Consider the following 16,836-nt stretch of genomic DNA (forward strand, 5'->3'; position numbering starts at 1 on the left):
GTCGTGTTGCCCTAGAAACTTTCCACCGACTGAGTCGTGATGAGTGGCAATAGCGACTACATACACTTTCAGTGTGGAAGGGAGATGTTAGTCTCCAGTCTCGTAAGAAGGAAAACACAATCCTGATCGAGCACCTCAGTGGGTCTTTCTCATTGAGAGAGACACCAGGACGAGAAGAGGCGCTGTTTAGAGGCGTGTGACCACCTAGTAGATGGGGCCCTAGCCTGGGTGATGGTCTCTGCCATAGAGGGGGAGTTAGGGTGACCACCCGTCCCGCGTAGCGCGTGCGCGCACAGCGTTTGAAGCCCAATTCATGCGTCCCGCAAATTGAGACCGTGTCACGCTTAAACAAAGCTTGCTCAAAAAAAAGTTGGTCGCTCTATATCCTCGAGCCCCAGGCATCCAAACGAACATTACTTGACAGTTCAGCACGCTACTGTTGCCAAACCCACCCCTCAGTTGAACTGCTGACTAGGTTGTTCCGTTGTCGTCATGACAGCGCGCACACGTGCACACACTAAGAAGGAACTTTTAGATGCGCGCTCCAATTTGAAAAATGGAGAAAGAGACTGAGTCTGAGCCAGGGGCGATTCTAGGTTTTCAATATTAGGGGGGCTCAGCCTCCAATGAGGATATATATATATATATATATATATATATATATATATATATAGAGAAAGCCACACTCTAATCACCACATATTGTATACGTTACTAAAATAAATAATTAAGAAAGAATATGCAGAAAAGCATAAATACAAGTTATTGTTATTCAAATGAATATCACATTAATCGGTCAATCTGCAACATTTATATTTCAAAGTGACAACAACAGTCACAAATCCATAAAATAAAATGTCACAATCAACTGCTGAATCATTATTCAGTAAAAATAACTTAATATGTTTCTCTGCCATTCATTCTGTTTGGCACTAGCGCTGTCACTCTTTCTGCATGACTGTGTGTTCATCTATTACCTCCACAATATGTTTTCAATTAATGATAAAAATACTGAAGCGTCTGAAAAACGACATAGAGCTTCTGTACACTTTTATTTCCTCGGAACTCAGAACAATGAATAACACTGCCGCACCGGGCTGATCTACAGTAACTCTTATCTGCTCGTCCTCTTTCCGGAGCTGTCAAAACTACCGTCGACTCTCTATAACTATAGCACATCATCATTAATGACACTTTCTGTGCGATAGAATATCATCTTGATCGTGGAAGTATGACGTCATTGGTGTTTAGTGCTTTCATTTGGTTTGAGGTAACGTTAACAAATAGTTAACGAGGGGTGAACGCACATAAAACTTTTAAACAGTGAATGGGAAAGGGTCTTGTATCGCTTCCACATCATATTAAGATGCATTTATAACAGAGAATGGCAAAAATGCAGATGTCATGTTAATGAACACACCTTGTAAAGTTACTCTGCTAATGATGTTAACTCCAATGTGCTACTGTGTGAACTGAAGAATGCGCTAAATAACGCAGCCTAACGCCGTTTTCATAATAAGAGTTTTAAAGGGGGCTATAAAGCGATCTCGAATTCTTGTACAGATTACATTACATACAAAATATTTTAGGGGGGGCTGAGCTAGAACTTTAGGGGGACTTTAGCTCCCTAAAAAGGGCCTAGCAACGCCACTGGTCTGAGCCATTAATTAAAAATAGAAGGTGTGGGTACAAGAAAGACTGAGAAAATTAAATAGCTAAAGTAAATCGTAAGTGGAAGTGCATTTGTCAATTCATTGAATGTTCAAAATATTGTGAATCTTTATGTAAAAAAATATACATTGGGTGGCCTATTCATGAGCATACATCAGCAATTACACATGTTTAGGGGAATAGAGCATTATTAATATACCATGTTAGGTGGTATGTGCTAGAAATGGGTAAACCACTATCAGTGAGTCTGTCCGGGGGGTGGGGGCACCGCCGCGCCAGGCAGTGTCCCACATTGTCCCTCAGAAACATACCCCTTGTCCCCCCTTTGGCTTATTAGCAGGTGGTCGCCCTAGGGGGAGTAGCCATTTCAGGATCTTCTCGTCCCGTCTTGAGACCAGACATGGGTGATCCAAGGTCTGATCTGGGATTCCAGAACGTGTCCTTCCCCTGATAGAGCAGGTCCTCTGTCAGGGGAATGGTTCAGGGGGAGTCGCTGTCCAGAGCATCAGCTCTGAAGCCAAGTGCGGTTAGACCGGTGGGAGTAACCAATATCACTTGGTGCTCCTGCTCCCTGACCTTGCACAGCGTCTGTGCAAGAAGGCTCCTGGGGGGGAAGGTGTGCTTCCGCCCATCCCGCGGTCAGCTGTGCGCCAGGATATCCGTGCCGAGGGCAGGGAATACCAAGCGGGAAAATGGTGGTGTTACGGGAGGCGAACAGGTTTACCTGGGCCTACCCGAACAGCCTCCAAATGAGCTGGACTGCGCGGGGGTGGAGTCGCCACTCTCCACGAGGCATAAACTGGCGAGAAAGCACGTCGGCTGTCTAGTTCAGTTTGCCCGGGGTGTGTGTGGCCCGCAGGGAGCGGGTCACCTGTTGACTCCACCGGAGGAGGCGTCGAGCAAGTTGTGTTAGCTGCTGTGAGCGAACGCCACCCTGACGATCTGTGTACGCTACAGCTGTAGTGCTGTCCTCGGACCAGCACGTGCTTGTCTCGCACGAGGTACAAGTAGTACAGCCCACAACTTTTTCCAATTGATATGCCAGCGCAGACGGGGGTTCGTCCAACGCCCCGCCTGCGTGCCCGTTACACACTGCACCGCACCCCTGCAGGGAGACGTCAGTCGTCACCACGACCTGTCTCATAACCTGCCCAGAGGGACCTGAGTCCGTCGAAAAAGTCATGGAAGACTAGGGGTTATGGTGCGTCGGAAGCAGGGCGTCATCACCATGCGCCTGCTGCCGGTGTGCCACGCTCTCCACGGAACTCGACTCTGAAACCAGTGTTGGAGCGGTCTCATGTGCATCAACCCGAGGGGTATTAACCCGCGAGGACGCCATGTGTGCCAGGAGCCTCTGAATTATTTCAGGGGGACCGCTGTCTGCTTAAAATGTTCATTTCATACCGTTCAACACTGGATGGGCGCAACCTGCGGACAGGTGCGTCGACATGGTGACAGAGCTGAGTTCCATACCGAGAAAGAGGATGCTCTGCACTGAGGAGAGCTTGCCCCTCTCTTGGTTGACCTGGAGTCCCAATCGATCTAGGTGCCGGAGCACCAGGTCCCTTTGTGTACATAACAGATCTCACGAGTGTGCCAAGATAGGCCAGTCGCTGAGATAGTTTAGTACCCGCTCGCCTTCCTCCCCTCAGGGAGAAAGGGCGGTTTCCACGATCTTCATGAATACCGTGGAGTCAGGGACAGACCGAAAGGGAGGACTCTGTACTGATATGCCCGCCTCTCGCACGCGAACCGTGGGAACAGCCGGTGTCGAGGAGGATCGAGACATGAAAGTAAGCGTCCTTCAGGTCGATTGCCACGAACAAATCCTGACACCTGATAGATGTCAGGAGGCCCTCTGTGTGAGCACCCTGAACGGCAGCTTGTGAAGGTGCTCTGTTCAGGGTACACAGACCTCTGGGGGCAACCCACCGTCTTGGGAAAGGTGAAGTGGGGGTCGTGACCCACTGAACATCTTGGTTTTGAGGGACGAACTCGATGCCTGTTTTGCCAGAAGGATGGTGACCTCTACCCGAAGTACGGAGGCGTCCCTGCCTCTGACAGAGGGAGAGATGATGCCCCAAAGCTTGGGAGAGTCTCTGGCAAACTGGATCGAGTAACCAAGACGGACCGCCCTCATTAGCCAGCGAGACAGTGTGGACAGCTCTCGAGCTCCCAGGGACTGTGACAGGGTGACCAAGGGGACGGTCTGCTTCATCATTCCCACGGGGGGGTTCGTCGGCTGGCGGAGCTAACCATGTCGCGGGGGTCCCCGGAGGGAAGGTTGGCTCCGCCTTTTCACCTGCCTGGCGGGACGGTGGCACGCACTGTCGGTTTGAGAGTGGTGACAGCCGTCGTATGTGTACGACCTCACGCCTCGCCAGGGTGTGAGGTCGGTTCGCCGAGCACAGTCAAGTGGAGTGTGATAGGCTGTAAGTACACCCGGGGAGAACAGAAAACTCTGTGAGTAAGTGGCCGCCAAGCCCTGAAAAGGGCCCGGCTTTGGTGACGAGGCAGGAGTCGTCCCGTACCGACCGATCAGAGCCGTGGCTGTGAAGGTTGGGGCCCGATGTTTTTCTCCCTTGGGTCTTCCCGTCAGTGCCCCTTCTCGGGAGAAGGTTGTTGACGGGGTGGAGGTTTCCCCCTCGACCTCTGCTTCCGGGGTGCCGCCTGTGGGGGCACAGGAACCGGAGCCGATGTCGAAGGGGTCCTGGGTTGCAGGGAAGCAGACGTCACATGAGATCTCGGAGGTCTGTAGGCGGCCGAGTTGCGGCGTGAAAAAATTTGACTAATTGCCACTGTCTGCTTCACCGTCAAAAACTGCTGAGCGCAGTCCTCAGCGGTGTTACCAACAACCCACCCTGCGAGATGAGTGCATCAAGAAAGCGGACTTCCTTCGAGTCACTCTTCTGCACAAGGTACAGCCGGGGGTGTCTCTCCTGGACCACTACCGTGGACATCGTCCGACCCAGGGCCCGCGCCGCCACCTTAGTCGCCCGTAGAGCGCTGTCAGTGGCGGCACGGAGATCCTGGATTATACCCGGGTCGGCCTTACCCTCGTGGAGCTCTCTCCACGCCCTGGCCTGGCGGACCTGCAGGATGGCCATGGCGTAGAGAGAGGAGGCAGCCTGGCCCGCGGCAGTGTAAGGCTTCGACACCAGTGATGCCGAAGTCCTACACGCTTTGGACGGTAGGCGTGGCCGATTCCCCCAAGGAGGTAGCCGCCTGCGGCACAGGTCCACCGCAGGCGCCCATTCCACCCGGGGGATCTCGACGTAGCCTTTGGCTGCCCCACCAACGAGGGAAGTAAGGGAGCCGGAGCTGGTTTAACTGGAACGGTCCGTAAGTGGAGCGTTGCAAGTTTTACACAGCTCCTCATGCACCTCCGGGAAAAACATGGCACCTGGGGTGGGCGCGGTTTGCACCGCGCTCCGACCTCGGGAACCACGCATCCCCGCGTTAGCATGAATGACATCACTTCTGCTTCCTCCTGAACTCAACTGCTGGGGGTGGAGCTCGGATTCGGCAGAGTCGGATGCCAGTCTCCCTCCGATGCTGCGAGCGACATCTCATCTACGTCACACATCATTTCCGAGTGTGTGCGTGAGGATCCGGACGGTATGCCACCGCCGGTTGGGGAACGTTTAGAAGAGCGAATCGGGGTGCGATCGGCCCGTGAGCACTTGGCTGGCGGGTTTACGTTCGCAGAGTTCCCCATATCACTAACGCTGCTGCGTGGGTGGTCATCAGGGCCGTAGCCACAGATGTCACAGCCCAGGTAGCAGACGAAATGGTGGCTGGTTCCTGTAGGAAGACAGCCACCCGTGACCGCAACTTCTGAATGACAATCTGCCCGCAGTGCGGGCAGATGTGTCAACGAACGCTGCTTCAGCGTGCTGGACGCCCAGACGCCTAACGCAGCGATCGTGTCCATCCCCCTCCTCGATGAGGGCGCCGCACCCAAGAGAACAGCGGTACATGCCGCGCTGGAGATTGCTCAGTCAGTCCTGAAAAGGACTTTTTAGAAAAAATCTCTAACACCTCCGGAACCGCCGAGACGCCCAGGGAAAGGTCGCTGCAGGTAGGGACGATCCGCTGCAACACGTCGTAGATCCGGCAATGTAGAAGAAGATGAATTCATTGAATTCGTTCTGTTCGTAGTCATGAGCGAAGGCTCTGAAGAACAAAAGGTAAATGAATGCTGCACGCCGGCTTCGTTTTATACCGGATATCCGGGGGCGGAGCCCGGCATGGAAATTTCATTCGCCAAATTTCATTGGCCTTTTCTATAGTAGTCAGAGTTGATTGGTTCTCAAGGGCGAACCCCCATCTGTCGTTCTCGACAGAAAGGGAAGTCGTTTTACAAAAATGCTTGGTAAGAATCTCATTTTTTGCAGTGTATTAATGTTAAGAAGTCAAATAAAACAAACACGTTAAAGTCATAAACCTACTTAATTCTTACATTTTTCTCCTTTAAAAGAGACTAAATGTCTTGGGTCACTTTTCTTGACAAGAAAGTGCATCTTGATTTAAGAATGTTTAGATATTTGTGATAAAAAACAAGACAGAAACATTTAGTAAGAATGTTATTTACTGATCATGGTAAACATGGTACATTCTCTTACATTACATTTCATTCACCTCAATTTAACTATTTGTCATAACAGTGTGATACAGTCGTGAGTCCTTTTAAATTATTAACTTATCTGTCAGTGTTGTTACAGGTGTAATTCTAGCCTATCACAGACAGGTGCTTTGTTGCAGTTATTATCTGCTAATAAGAGTCATAGCTGTCAGCATAGATATAAATAACTAGATGTCACATTAGCATCCGGGCCGCTACAGACAGTTTCGTGTGACACTGCAGCTAACTTCAGGTCTGTGTTTGTTTATCGGTGTATCTAGTGTCTAATAATAACTATTTAATTTAGATGATTATTTTATTGTATAATGATTATATCAAATAATAGATTGGATGAATTTTGTTGTATGTTAATTCATTAAAAAAACAATTTGTTGAATGTGTCCTGTAGTTTTGACGCGTAGAAAGAAACCGTATGAAACATTGAAGAATAGTGTTAAAGTTTAATGTTCTGTGTCAAGTTCAGTTTTTTTGACGGCATGTTACAGGATCTGATGATGATGTCACAGCGGTGGTCTACATTAACCACACATTGTAAAACATGTCATTTTAATCACAAACTAAACGTCTGTACTGTTATCTTTTTGCTTTCGTGGAAACTTTGATACAAACAAAAACTGCATGATAATAAAAATGCATCAGATCTTTGCAGAATCTGGAGATTTTTTTTAAAACTATTTACTTACATTTATCTTTTGTATCATTTTATTACTTAGATGTGAATTTATGGCCATTAAAGTCAGGTGTTAAACGAGTTACAATAAATGTTTCTTATACTGCCAAAGGTAGATTGTAGCCTGTGGTGTTTTGATCGACATTTTCACATCAATTCGACGGCACAAATCATTTCCTGTGGGCCGTTCTTCTACTTCCTTATTTATCCGCTGTGCGAGTCTCATTCTGTCTTGTTTCTCATGCTTTCTGTAATGGAGCTGTTCATCATCATTGCTCTTCATCTTCTCATGATGGTTCAGTCTTCAGGTAAGTCATCTACATTTAACAATTTCATTTAATTCAATTTATTGAGTAGAAGCTTTTGTACAAAAAATCACATTACAAGGAACTTATCAAACAAGAACTACAATATATGTAGTATTACACTGTCGAATGTAATAGTACACAGAGTATGAATCGCAAATGAATCGATAACATAAAATAGAAGTAAAAAAAATAGAAGACAACTGTGTGCTGTTCATGTGTGTGTACAGCATTCAACAAAAAGTTGAACCCTGCAAAGAGATACAAAGACATTAACAAGACACACTATGTTTTGGGACATGCAAATAATAACAACTGTGTGTATAAATGATCAATAAAAGTTTGTTTAGTGAAAGATCTTTGTCATTTTCAGAAGGCCCTAATATGAAAGTGTCTCCAGATGTTGTGAGAGAGTCAAAATCTGTTCATCTGAACTGTGAGAGTCCAGCAGATGTGACAGTAATTCAGTGTTATTTCTATGCAAACGGAGAAAAATATAAAGATATAAAACTCAGTCCATCATGTGATCTTAGTCTCACTGGGGCTGAAGTTCTTTTATGGACGGGTTTAAAATCCCCTGTATCACTAGACATTGCTTGTTACTACACAACAGATGTGAGCGGAGTTCTTAAACCATCAGATCACTCTCCTCCTGTCACACTGACAATACTGGGTGAGATATTAAACTGATGACTTTATGTTTTATAAACCTTCAATTATGCAGTTTAGAAAAAGGATTCAATGACTTTTTCTCAACAAACTTCATCCAGATGATCTCATTAAACCCATCATTAGTGTTGATGACATCGCTTCCACACTCAGTATCTCATGTTTAATCCCAGAGTCAGACAGAAATGATTTCACCTGTAATCTCTACACTGAAGATGGACCTCTCAGACACAGACGTCATTCTCACAGAACACAGTCTGGAGATCACTGTGTGTTCTTCATAAGTCTAAGTGAAATATTCACACATAAGCAAACAGTGAACAGACACTTGAGTTGTGATTATTCATTCAGAACAGATCCTGAGATGAACCTCACATCACCACGCAGTGATCTGTACACTATCAGAGGTGAGTAGATGATGTGAGTCTGTATTCACTTTTCTTTTACACCTGATGTATTCTGTTGAAGAAAGATTTGGATTTGGCAAGTCATGAGGAGGATTAAAGATGATCAAATCTGTGGGTGGACAAATGTTACTTTAATCAATGTGTTTTGTGAAAACGGCAGAGATGAAACTCAACTGAATGTTTAAATCTAACAGAGATAAACGATTAGAATCTCTCAACGTTTATTTTACAATCATGTTGCAGATGTCTTAGTTTTTGCAGAAACCACAATATGTATTTGCACGTGATTATATCAGATAGGTTTTGTCAGACGGAAGATGTGGTGACACATTGGACATGCAATATGTAACTGTTATGTTTAGATAATGTTCTGTTGGGGACTGAGAGATTATATTAATATGATCATACTCTTAGAAATGATTACTTCATGTGCTGATTGTATTGGAAACACAGACGGCAATAAGCGCTAGACAAAAACACTCTAATAATAACCAATAACAGGAGGATAAACGTTCACTTTTACTTTACATTTTACATTACGTTTGAGACTCGACAGAGAACAAGACAACAGGGAGAGTATAGATGGAGACCTGTGCTGCGTCCAAAATCTGTTTCTTACAAACTATCTAGTAGGCGAAAATGAGTACAAGTCATGAGTATGTCCAAAACCTCAGTATGTGAGAAATACCAGCATTGGTCTACTACTTCCGCCGAGATTCGTGTGCGTGGATCAGATGGACACTTTTCTATCCCATCATGGGACAGATGATGGACAGGCTAAATTGTGGGAAGTGTAGTCCACGGGAAAAACAGACATGGGTACAGAACGGGACCGTGACACTAATACACATATCATTCAAGAAAAAGAAAAAGTTACAGTAAAACTAGCTCCAGTTTGCCATATAATGTAAATATCATTTATACATTTTCAGGTTTTCCTCAGGCCGTGTTGAGAGTGTCTCCTTCAGTGATCACAGACACAGTTCAGATGAACTGTTTGAACAGAGAGAGTCTGAATATGGACACGTGTTTCTTCACTGTAGATGGAATGGAAAGTAACATGAAAGAGAGCAGATCATGTCATCTGTCACTCACTGAATCTGACATCATTCATTGGTCGGGAGGTCAGAGGTCATCTATCATCATAACCTGTTACTACACTGTGTTTAAATCACAAGTTCTCTTGCCTTCTCCACAATCTGAACCAGTAACAGTGGCTGTCTGGAGTAAGTTCTGTCATCATGGTTACACTTTATTTTGAGAATAAATGAGATTAAGTTCACACGTAATTGTGAAGTTTTTATGGTTTTTGAGAGAATATCATAGTGAGTAATTGGCAGATATTAGAGAGACAGTCTGTTAATTGTCTAGCTGACAAGAAGTTGCAAAGTTACTTATAAATATCTATCAATATAGACTATCAATATAAAGTGTTACCATCTTTTCTGATTATTCAGAGTTGTTTAAGGCCGTGTTGACAGCATCTTCATCAGTGATCACAGACACAGACACAGTTCAGATTGACTGTAAGAACAGAGACAATCTGAAGATGGACACGTGTTTCTTCATAATAGATAGAAGTCGCATGCAAGAGGAAAGATCATGTCAACTGTCACTCACTGGATATGACATCATTCATGGGTCAGGAGGTCAGAGGTCATCTGTCTCCATAACCTGCTTCTACAGTGGCCAATCACATGGCTTTGAATCATCTCCACATTCTGATCCAGTAACCGTAACAGTTCAGAGTAAGTTAAAGATATTTTTTTGTCTTGAGATAAGTGATCATCACCTGCTACAGTAACACTTGTGACAGATGTCAAAAAGCAATATATTTTGCAGCTGGTCCTCGGACCACTAAAGATTCAGCGGCGATTTCTCAAGGTTCTTAATTCTCTCACAACTCAAGTTTCATTTTGCTTTCATCTCAGCCTCTCAGAAACCGATATGACAACAGTTCTCTCTAAACTATATCTAAAAATATATTATTCCCTGGACAAGAAAAAAGTGTTTTTCTTTAGAAAATGTGTGTTTCATAAAAGGAATAGAATCACTTATGGATTCAGGACATATCCAAATACACATAAACATGCCTCTCTTTTGTGACAGAAATGTGGATAAAAATCCTGTCGGGAGCGGTGTGCTCTGTGTTTGTACTCACAGGACTCATCTGTCTGTGGCGATGCGTGTGTAAGTCAAGTTTACACACTTAGTTTAGTTAGTATTTAAATGTTGTTCAGTATGAACAGTATGTTCTATATGAGCTGAATTGAAGAAGCAGATGTTTTTTGTTTTCTAGGCAAGAATAGAAAAAAACGGTAAGTACAAATGCATAAATGTAAAATAAAAACAGAATAATAATATACATGTGTGCAAAGACACAATAAAGATATTTGAATAAAAAGAATCATTTTCTTAAATGTATTTGTTTTACTGCCAGTCAAGGACCTGCTGTAGAGACAGTGAGTATCATCTGTGTTTTTTAAGCCACAAAGTTTTTGAACATATTTACACTTTAAATACGATATAGAGCAAAGGGATATGATTTTAATACTTTATTCTGTAATTTAGTGTGTTTCTGGACCTGAAGAGTCCTTCTCTATGATCACTTCTGTGCCAGACACATCTCATCAGAGGGGTAAAAACTTTTTTGTGTATATACAGTTGAAAGAAAAGGTATGTTGGATTTCTTCATAAATTGGTCATAAAATGTGTTCTGATCTTCATCTAAGTCACAACAATAGAGAAACACAGTCTGCTTAAACTAATACCGCACAAACATTATACGTTTTCATGTTTTTATTGAACACAACATGTAAACATTCATAGTGCAGGGTGGAAAAAGTATGTGAACCTTTGGGTGTAATAACTGGTTGACCCTCCTTTGGCAGCAATTACCTCAACCAAACGTTTCCTATAGTTGCAGATCAGACCTGCACAACGGTCAGGAGAAATTTTGGACCATTCCTCTTTACAAAAGTGTTTCAGTTCAGCAATATTCTTGGGATGTCTGATGTGAATCGCTCTCTTGAGGTCATGCCACAGCATCTCAATCGGGTTGAGGTCAGGACTCTGACTGGGCCACTCCAGAAGGCGTATATTCTTCTGTTGAAGCCATTCTGTTGTTGATTTACTTCTATGCTTTGGGTCGTTGTCCTGTTGCATCGTCCATCCTCTGTTAAGCTCTTAGATATACTTTTGTAGCCCTTTCCAGCTTTATGTAAGTCAACAATTCTTGATCGTAGGTCTTCTGAGAGCTCTTTTGTGCGAGGCATGGTTCACATCATACAACACTTCTTCAGAACAACAAAACTCAAAACTGGTGTGTGTTTTTTATTGGACAGGCCAGCTTTAATCAACACATCCAATCTCATCACATTGATTGGACCCCAGGTTGGCTGACTCCTGGCTCCAATTAGCTCTTGGAGAAGTCATTAGTCTAGGGTTTCACATACTTTTTCCACCCTGCACTATGAATGTTTACATGTTGTGTTCAATAAAAACATGAAAACGTATAATATTTGTGCGGTATTAGTTTAAGCAGACTGTGTTTCTCTATTGTTGTGACTTAGATGAAGATCAGAACACATTTTATGACCAATTTATGAAGAAATCCAAGTGAGCCCGAAGGGTTCACATACTTTTTCTTTCAACTGTACATGATGACTTCAGTATGAGAATGTAACACTTTACTTAAAGCATATTTGTTTAATGGTTTATAAAAGTAGTTTTAATGTATTAATTATGCCTTTTAATGCAACTTATAATGCATTGTAATGTCTCATGAATAACTGTAACCACAGTTCATACATAATAACACTCAGCAATTTATTTTAACTTGGTTATACTTCTAAACATTTTCTAAACAACATTTAATAAATGACAACACACATGATAAACTATTATTATGCATCATACCCTTTAATAACCCTTAATAATGCATTATACATGAAGGCTTTGAGTAAAGAGTTGTCAAACTTATTTAAAGAACATTATTGATTGATTTCCACCCCATGTTTGTAATGTTAACATTCTATGATGTTTAACCTCAAGGTCTCAAGCATCCACAGTCACTCCAGGATAGCAAATCAGGTCCTTTACTTATCACCTTATTTAAGCCTACAGGTAACAGAATACAATCATATAATTCAATAATAATATCGTAATATCCTAATCTTTAATATTCTATCAGTGAGATTAAATGGTGACTAGATCAAACTTTGCTTCCTTCTGCTTCTCAGATTTCTTTCCAATGTCTCATATTTGCCTATGTACTGTTATGTCGAAAAACAAAACACAGGTTAAAAAATCAAGTGAAATTTTATTTTAAAGACAATTATGACAATTTTTAAAGCTTTTGCATTGCATTGCAGATGATTTGGATAATACACAACAGAAGATGGGATTTACTGAAGATAATGAGGTATGAACAAAACGCGTCCAAAGTTGAAGTGTGTCATTTTTTTGGTTTTAAAATGATTCCTCTAATCTTGGTTTAATGCAGAAAGACTGCTATGTGTAAACCATTCATGCCGTAGACTGGTTTGAAAAACCCCTAGAACCTAATTTCATTTTTGTTTTAAAAAAATTACAAACCCGACACACTTCAGCGTAAACTGGAGCCAAATTTTCATCATTACCAAAAACATCACATTGACTCTTTGTCATCTTTTCTTTTTCCTAAAGAATGTTTACCACATGTACTGCACCATCCAAGATAACGATGTAAACGTTGATGATGGAGATCAGCACTACAGTATGGCTTTCTGAAGTTTACTTAAGCCCCATTATTTCCTTTTTCTATTTCATGCTAAATGTTCAAATAATAAAGTATTTTAATTTGATGCCAAACTGTGATCCACTTTATTAAACATTTCATAAAATAATATTTTTTATCACAACAGTTGCAATCACTAACTTCTGCTTCTCTATCATCAACTTGAGTTTGAAACATAAAATTGAGGGTTATTAATGCGTTTTGAAGTCGAATGATATAATTTTCAGCAAAATGATCCTCAATTTACAGTATGTATCAATATTACATACAAGACTTTTAAAATCCGAACTAGACATACACTTGCAGACTTTTTTAAAGTTTCAGATAGAAACACACTAACTGATCAAATCTGCAGACTGGAACAGACGTTCTGCAACAATTCAAGACTTAAAATCTGGGTAAAATCTAAGCAAAAGTCTTGTAGTGTATTTTCAGGGTATGGTGAGAAGACTGGTTCCTATTCACCGGCTCGCCTGATATTTTGTTCATTATTAACAAACAAACTTATAGATAGCAGTTTTATTTGCAGTTTTATTTGTTGAGACACACAGATAGGACACATAATGAGAACGGTGTGTGACCCAAGTAAATCAGCCAATCGAAACTGCACATTGATGCATCCTCTGTTAACATGGACACCTCGTGCTGCCCCCTATTGGTGAGAGGTTTGGTTCTGGTTACATCTACTTCAAGTCATTAAACCACAATAACAATACTTTCCTTTCTTTTAATATTACAAAAAAAGATGAAATCACTAGATACAAAATATAGACTTCTTAAACATCTCTGGTTATTAATTGTGATCTATCATCATGGAAACTTGATTTGTTCACCTTTAAAATTAAAATTCTGTCATCGTTTATGCGCCATCTTGTCCTTTCAATTACTCTCTTTCTTTTCCAGAACATAAAAGAAGATATTTTGTTAGTAAAAAGAAATGTTAGTAAAGAACCGCACAGCCCTTCATTCACTTCTATTGTAACCAATGCAAGTCAATGGGGGTTGTTAACTGTCATGACACATGACAAGACGGAGACTAAAATGCAGGACACAGAAGTTTATTGGAAAAGGCAGAAAAACAAACAAAACTGAACTCAGTCCCAGGTCCCCAAACACATTCAAAACAAAGTACAGTCCTCTGCATCGCCGGCAGCACGATAGTCCACCCGATGAACGACCCAGCAAAAAGTCACGAATGAGAGACGAGGACCCGCTTGGGGAGAACAAGACACGTCAAAACTCCTGAAGAGAGAACTGGACCCAGTTAGGCAGATCGTTTCCAAAACAACATACCATGTCCTCGACCAAACAAACACACCCACACCATACGTAGAGGCCCGACGTGACCGGGATCAAGACAGTTGACAAAATTTTTCAAAATATCTTCTACAGGTCATAGTGTCATTCAGGTTTGACATGACAAGAGGTTAAATGATGACAAAATTTTCATTTTGAAGGTGAGCTACCTCTCTAACATTAGTTCATGCACGTGCACGTCTCGGTTCATTACATTTACAGGAATGAACAAGAGCATGTTCCAAACGGAAGTGAGCATCCCTTAATGCCCTTCTCCCTTCGAGCCCTTAAAGTGAACTCTTTGAAGGGTGTAGGGCATTAGTGTCTCTCATGTATGCGTTTGGAACTTCCTTAATGACTAGATGTTAGAATCCAGCACTCAGTTGTTAAAAACAAAATATTGATGTTGAATATGGTCTAATTATTTCTTATTTCACCTTGTTTTTTCACTCCACTAGGTATTAAGGATATAAACAAGTCGCTATTATAAAACATTTTAAACTTTCCTATAAACTAATTGATCTTATATCTTATATCGGTTAAGATGGGAGATCGTATTTCTGGAAAGTCTGTATTAACCTGTGGGGTTCCCCAGGGATCCATTTTGGCCCCCATCCTTTTTTCTCTATATATGCTTCCACTTGGTTCCATTTTTTGAAAATATGGGCTGTCGTTCCATTGCTATGCCGATGATACTCAAGTTTATCTGCCTATTAAGCAAAACTTGGATGGATTAGATGCTCTATGGGCATGTTTGGCAGATGTAAAGGCATGGCTGTCCCTAAACTTTCTGAATTTTAACGAAGAAAAAACGGAAATTATTGTTTTTAAACACTCAGATTCCATGACTGCTGCCGAACCAAATCTTGGTGGGTCATCCTCATGTGTTAAGCATTATGTGAAAAACTTGGGTGTGGTATTTGATGAACATCTGAAGTTTGATAGGCAGATCAATTCTGTGGTCAAATCTTCTTTTTTCCAGTTGCGGCTCCTGTCTAAAGCTAAGTCTTTTCTTTCTTTGAAAAATCTTGAGAAAGTGATTCATGCTTTTATTACTTCTAAACTAGATTACTGTAACTCACTTTATACTGGGATTAGTCAAACAGCTCTATCCCGTCTACAACTGGTTCAAAATGCGGCAGCTAGACTTTTGACCAGGAGTCATAAACGGGATCATATTACTCCGGTTCTACAGTCTTTACATTGGCTGCCTGTGCGGTTCAGAATAGATTTTAAAATTTTACTTATTGTCTACAAGTCACTAAATGGTATGGCTCCTCCATATATCTCTGACTTATTGATTGAGCATAATGTAAACAGATCTCTTCGGTCCTCTAACCAGAGACTTTTGTTTATTCCCAAGACGAGGCGGAAGTGCAGGGGTGATCGCGCTTTTGCTACAGCTGCGCCACGACTCTGGAATGATTTGCCCTTGCCTATTAGAATGGCATCATCTGTGGCTATTTTTAAGTCTAAACTAAAAACCTATCTGTTCGATAAGGCGTTTGATCCTGGTTGAAGCACAGCGTGTTTATGATTATTTTGGTGTATGTCAAAATGTACTCTTGTGTGTTACTGTTGTTTTTAGTTATTGTATTGTAAAGCACATTGGTCAACTCTGGTTGTAGTAAATAGTGCTATATAAATAAATTGCCATTGCCATTGCCATTGCCATAAAACACAAACAAACGAAATTATTGTGCTTACATACGTGACGTCAAAATCAAGCACCAAATTTGCTTCAAAATGCGTCTCGAGAACTCGTAATCCAACATCAGGTATTCACAAACTGAATTTGCTTTCTTGAAGTGACCATGGCATGAACCCTTCACAAACGGACTTCTGAAAGGGATCAGGTGTACACTTTAGTTTGGACCCTACAAATGGCGTCCCCTTCACGAGCCCGTAAATGACATTTAACAAGTGCCCCAAATGTATTTATGTTGACTAACATAAACAATGATCAATTCACACTGCAAACATATGTTTGGGTTCTTGTTAATGTAAGATAATGTATTTATTTATGTATAGTGTCACATTTTCATAAGTGCAGCACTTCCTGACCGATGGCAGGAATCAAAATGTGGTGAGTGTAGATATCATCCCACGACACGCGAAATGACCACAGTGAGATAACATCTGGTTTCTGAGGAAATGTGCGATTGACATAAGTGAAGCAGGGTGACGTGTGTAATAAATACCTCTCTCACTTTCAAACAGTAAGTCTAATATAAAAGCCTTAATGTGAAATGTTACAAGCCACTAACAAACAAACTTTTTTCCAACATTTCAGCATGTTTTCAGTTGTGTTAGTTCAAAACACAAAATCATAAACATATCTGTCTGGAACAACTCTTTTTGTACGTGTAACCGGGTTATAGATAACCCATGCACATA

General features: G+C 42.0%; 1 protein-coding gene across 1 annotated transcript; it reads left to right on the forward strand.

The window, feature by feature from the left end:
* Positions 1-7,225: 7,225 nt before the first annotated feature.
* Positions 7,226-13,210, forward strand: LOC130410449 (uncharacterized). The gene is made up of 12 exons (XM_056735124.1): positions 7,226-7,293; positions 7,664-7,963; positions 8,061-8,366; positions 9,299-9,592; positions 9,824-10,114; positions 10,476-10,556; positions 10,666-10,684; positions 10,807-10,828; positions 10,938-11,004; positions 12,420-12,491; positions 12,740-12,789; positions 13,053-13,210. Exons 1-12 carry the CDS (start codon positions 7,227-7,229, stop codon positions 13,134-13,136), a joined length of 1,653 nt encoding a protein of 550 aa, XP_056591102.1. The 5' UTR covers position 7,226; the 3' UTR covers positions 13,137-13,210.
* Positions 13,211-16,836: the final 3,626 nt, after the last annotated feature.

This window comes from Triplophysa dalaica, chromosome 21 (genome assembly GCF_015846415.1).
Source record: "Triplophysa dalaica isolate WHDGS20190420 chromosome 21, ASM1584641v1, whole genome shotgun sequence".
In the NCBI taxonomy this organism is placed as follows: domain Eukaryota; kingdom Metazoa; phylum Chordata; class Actinopteri; order Cypriniformes; family Nemacheilidae; genus Triplophysa; species Triplophysa dalaica.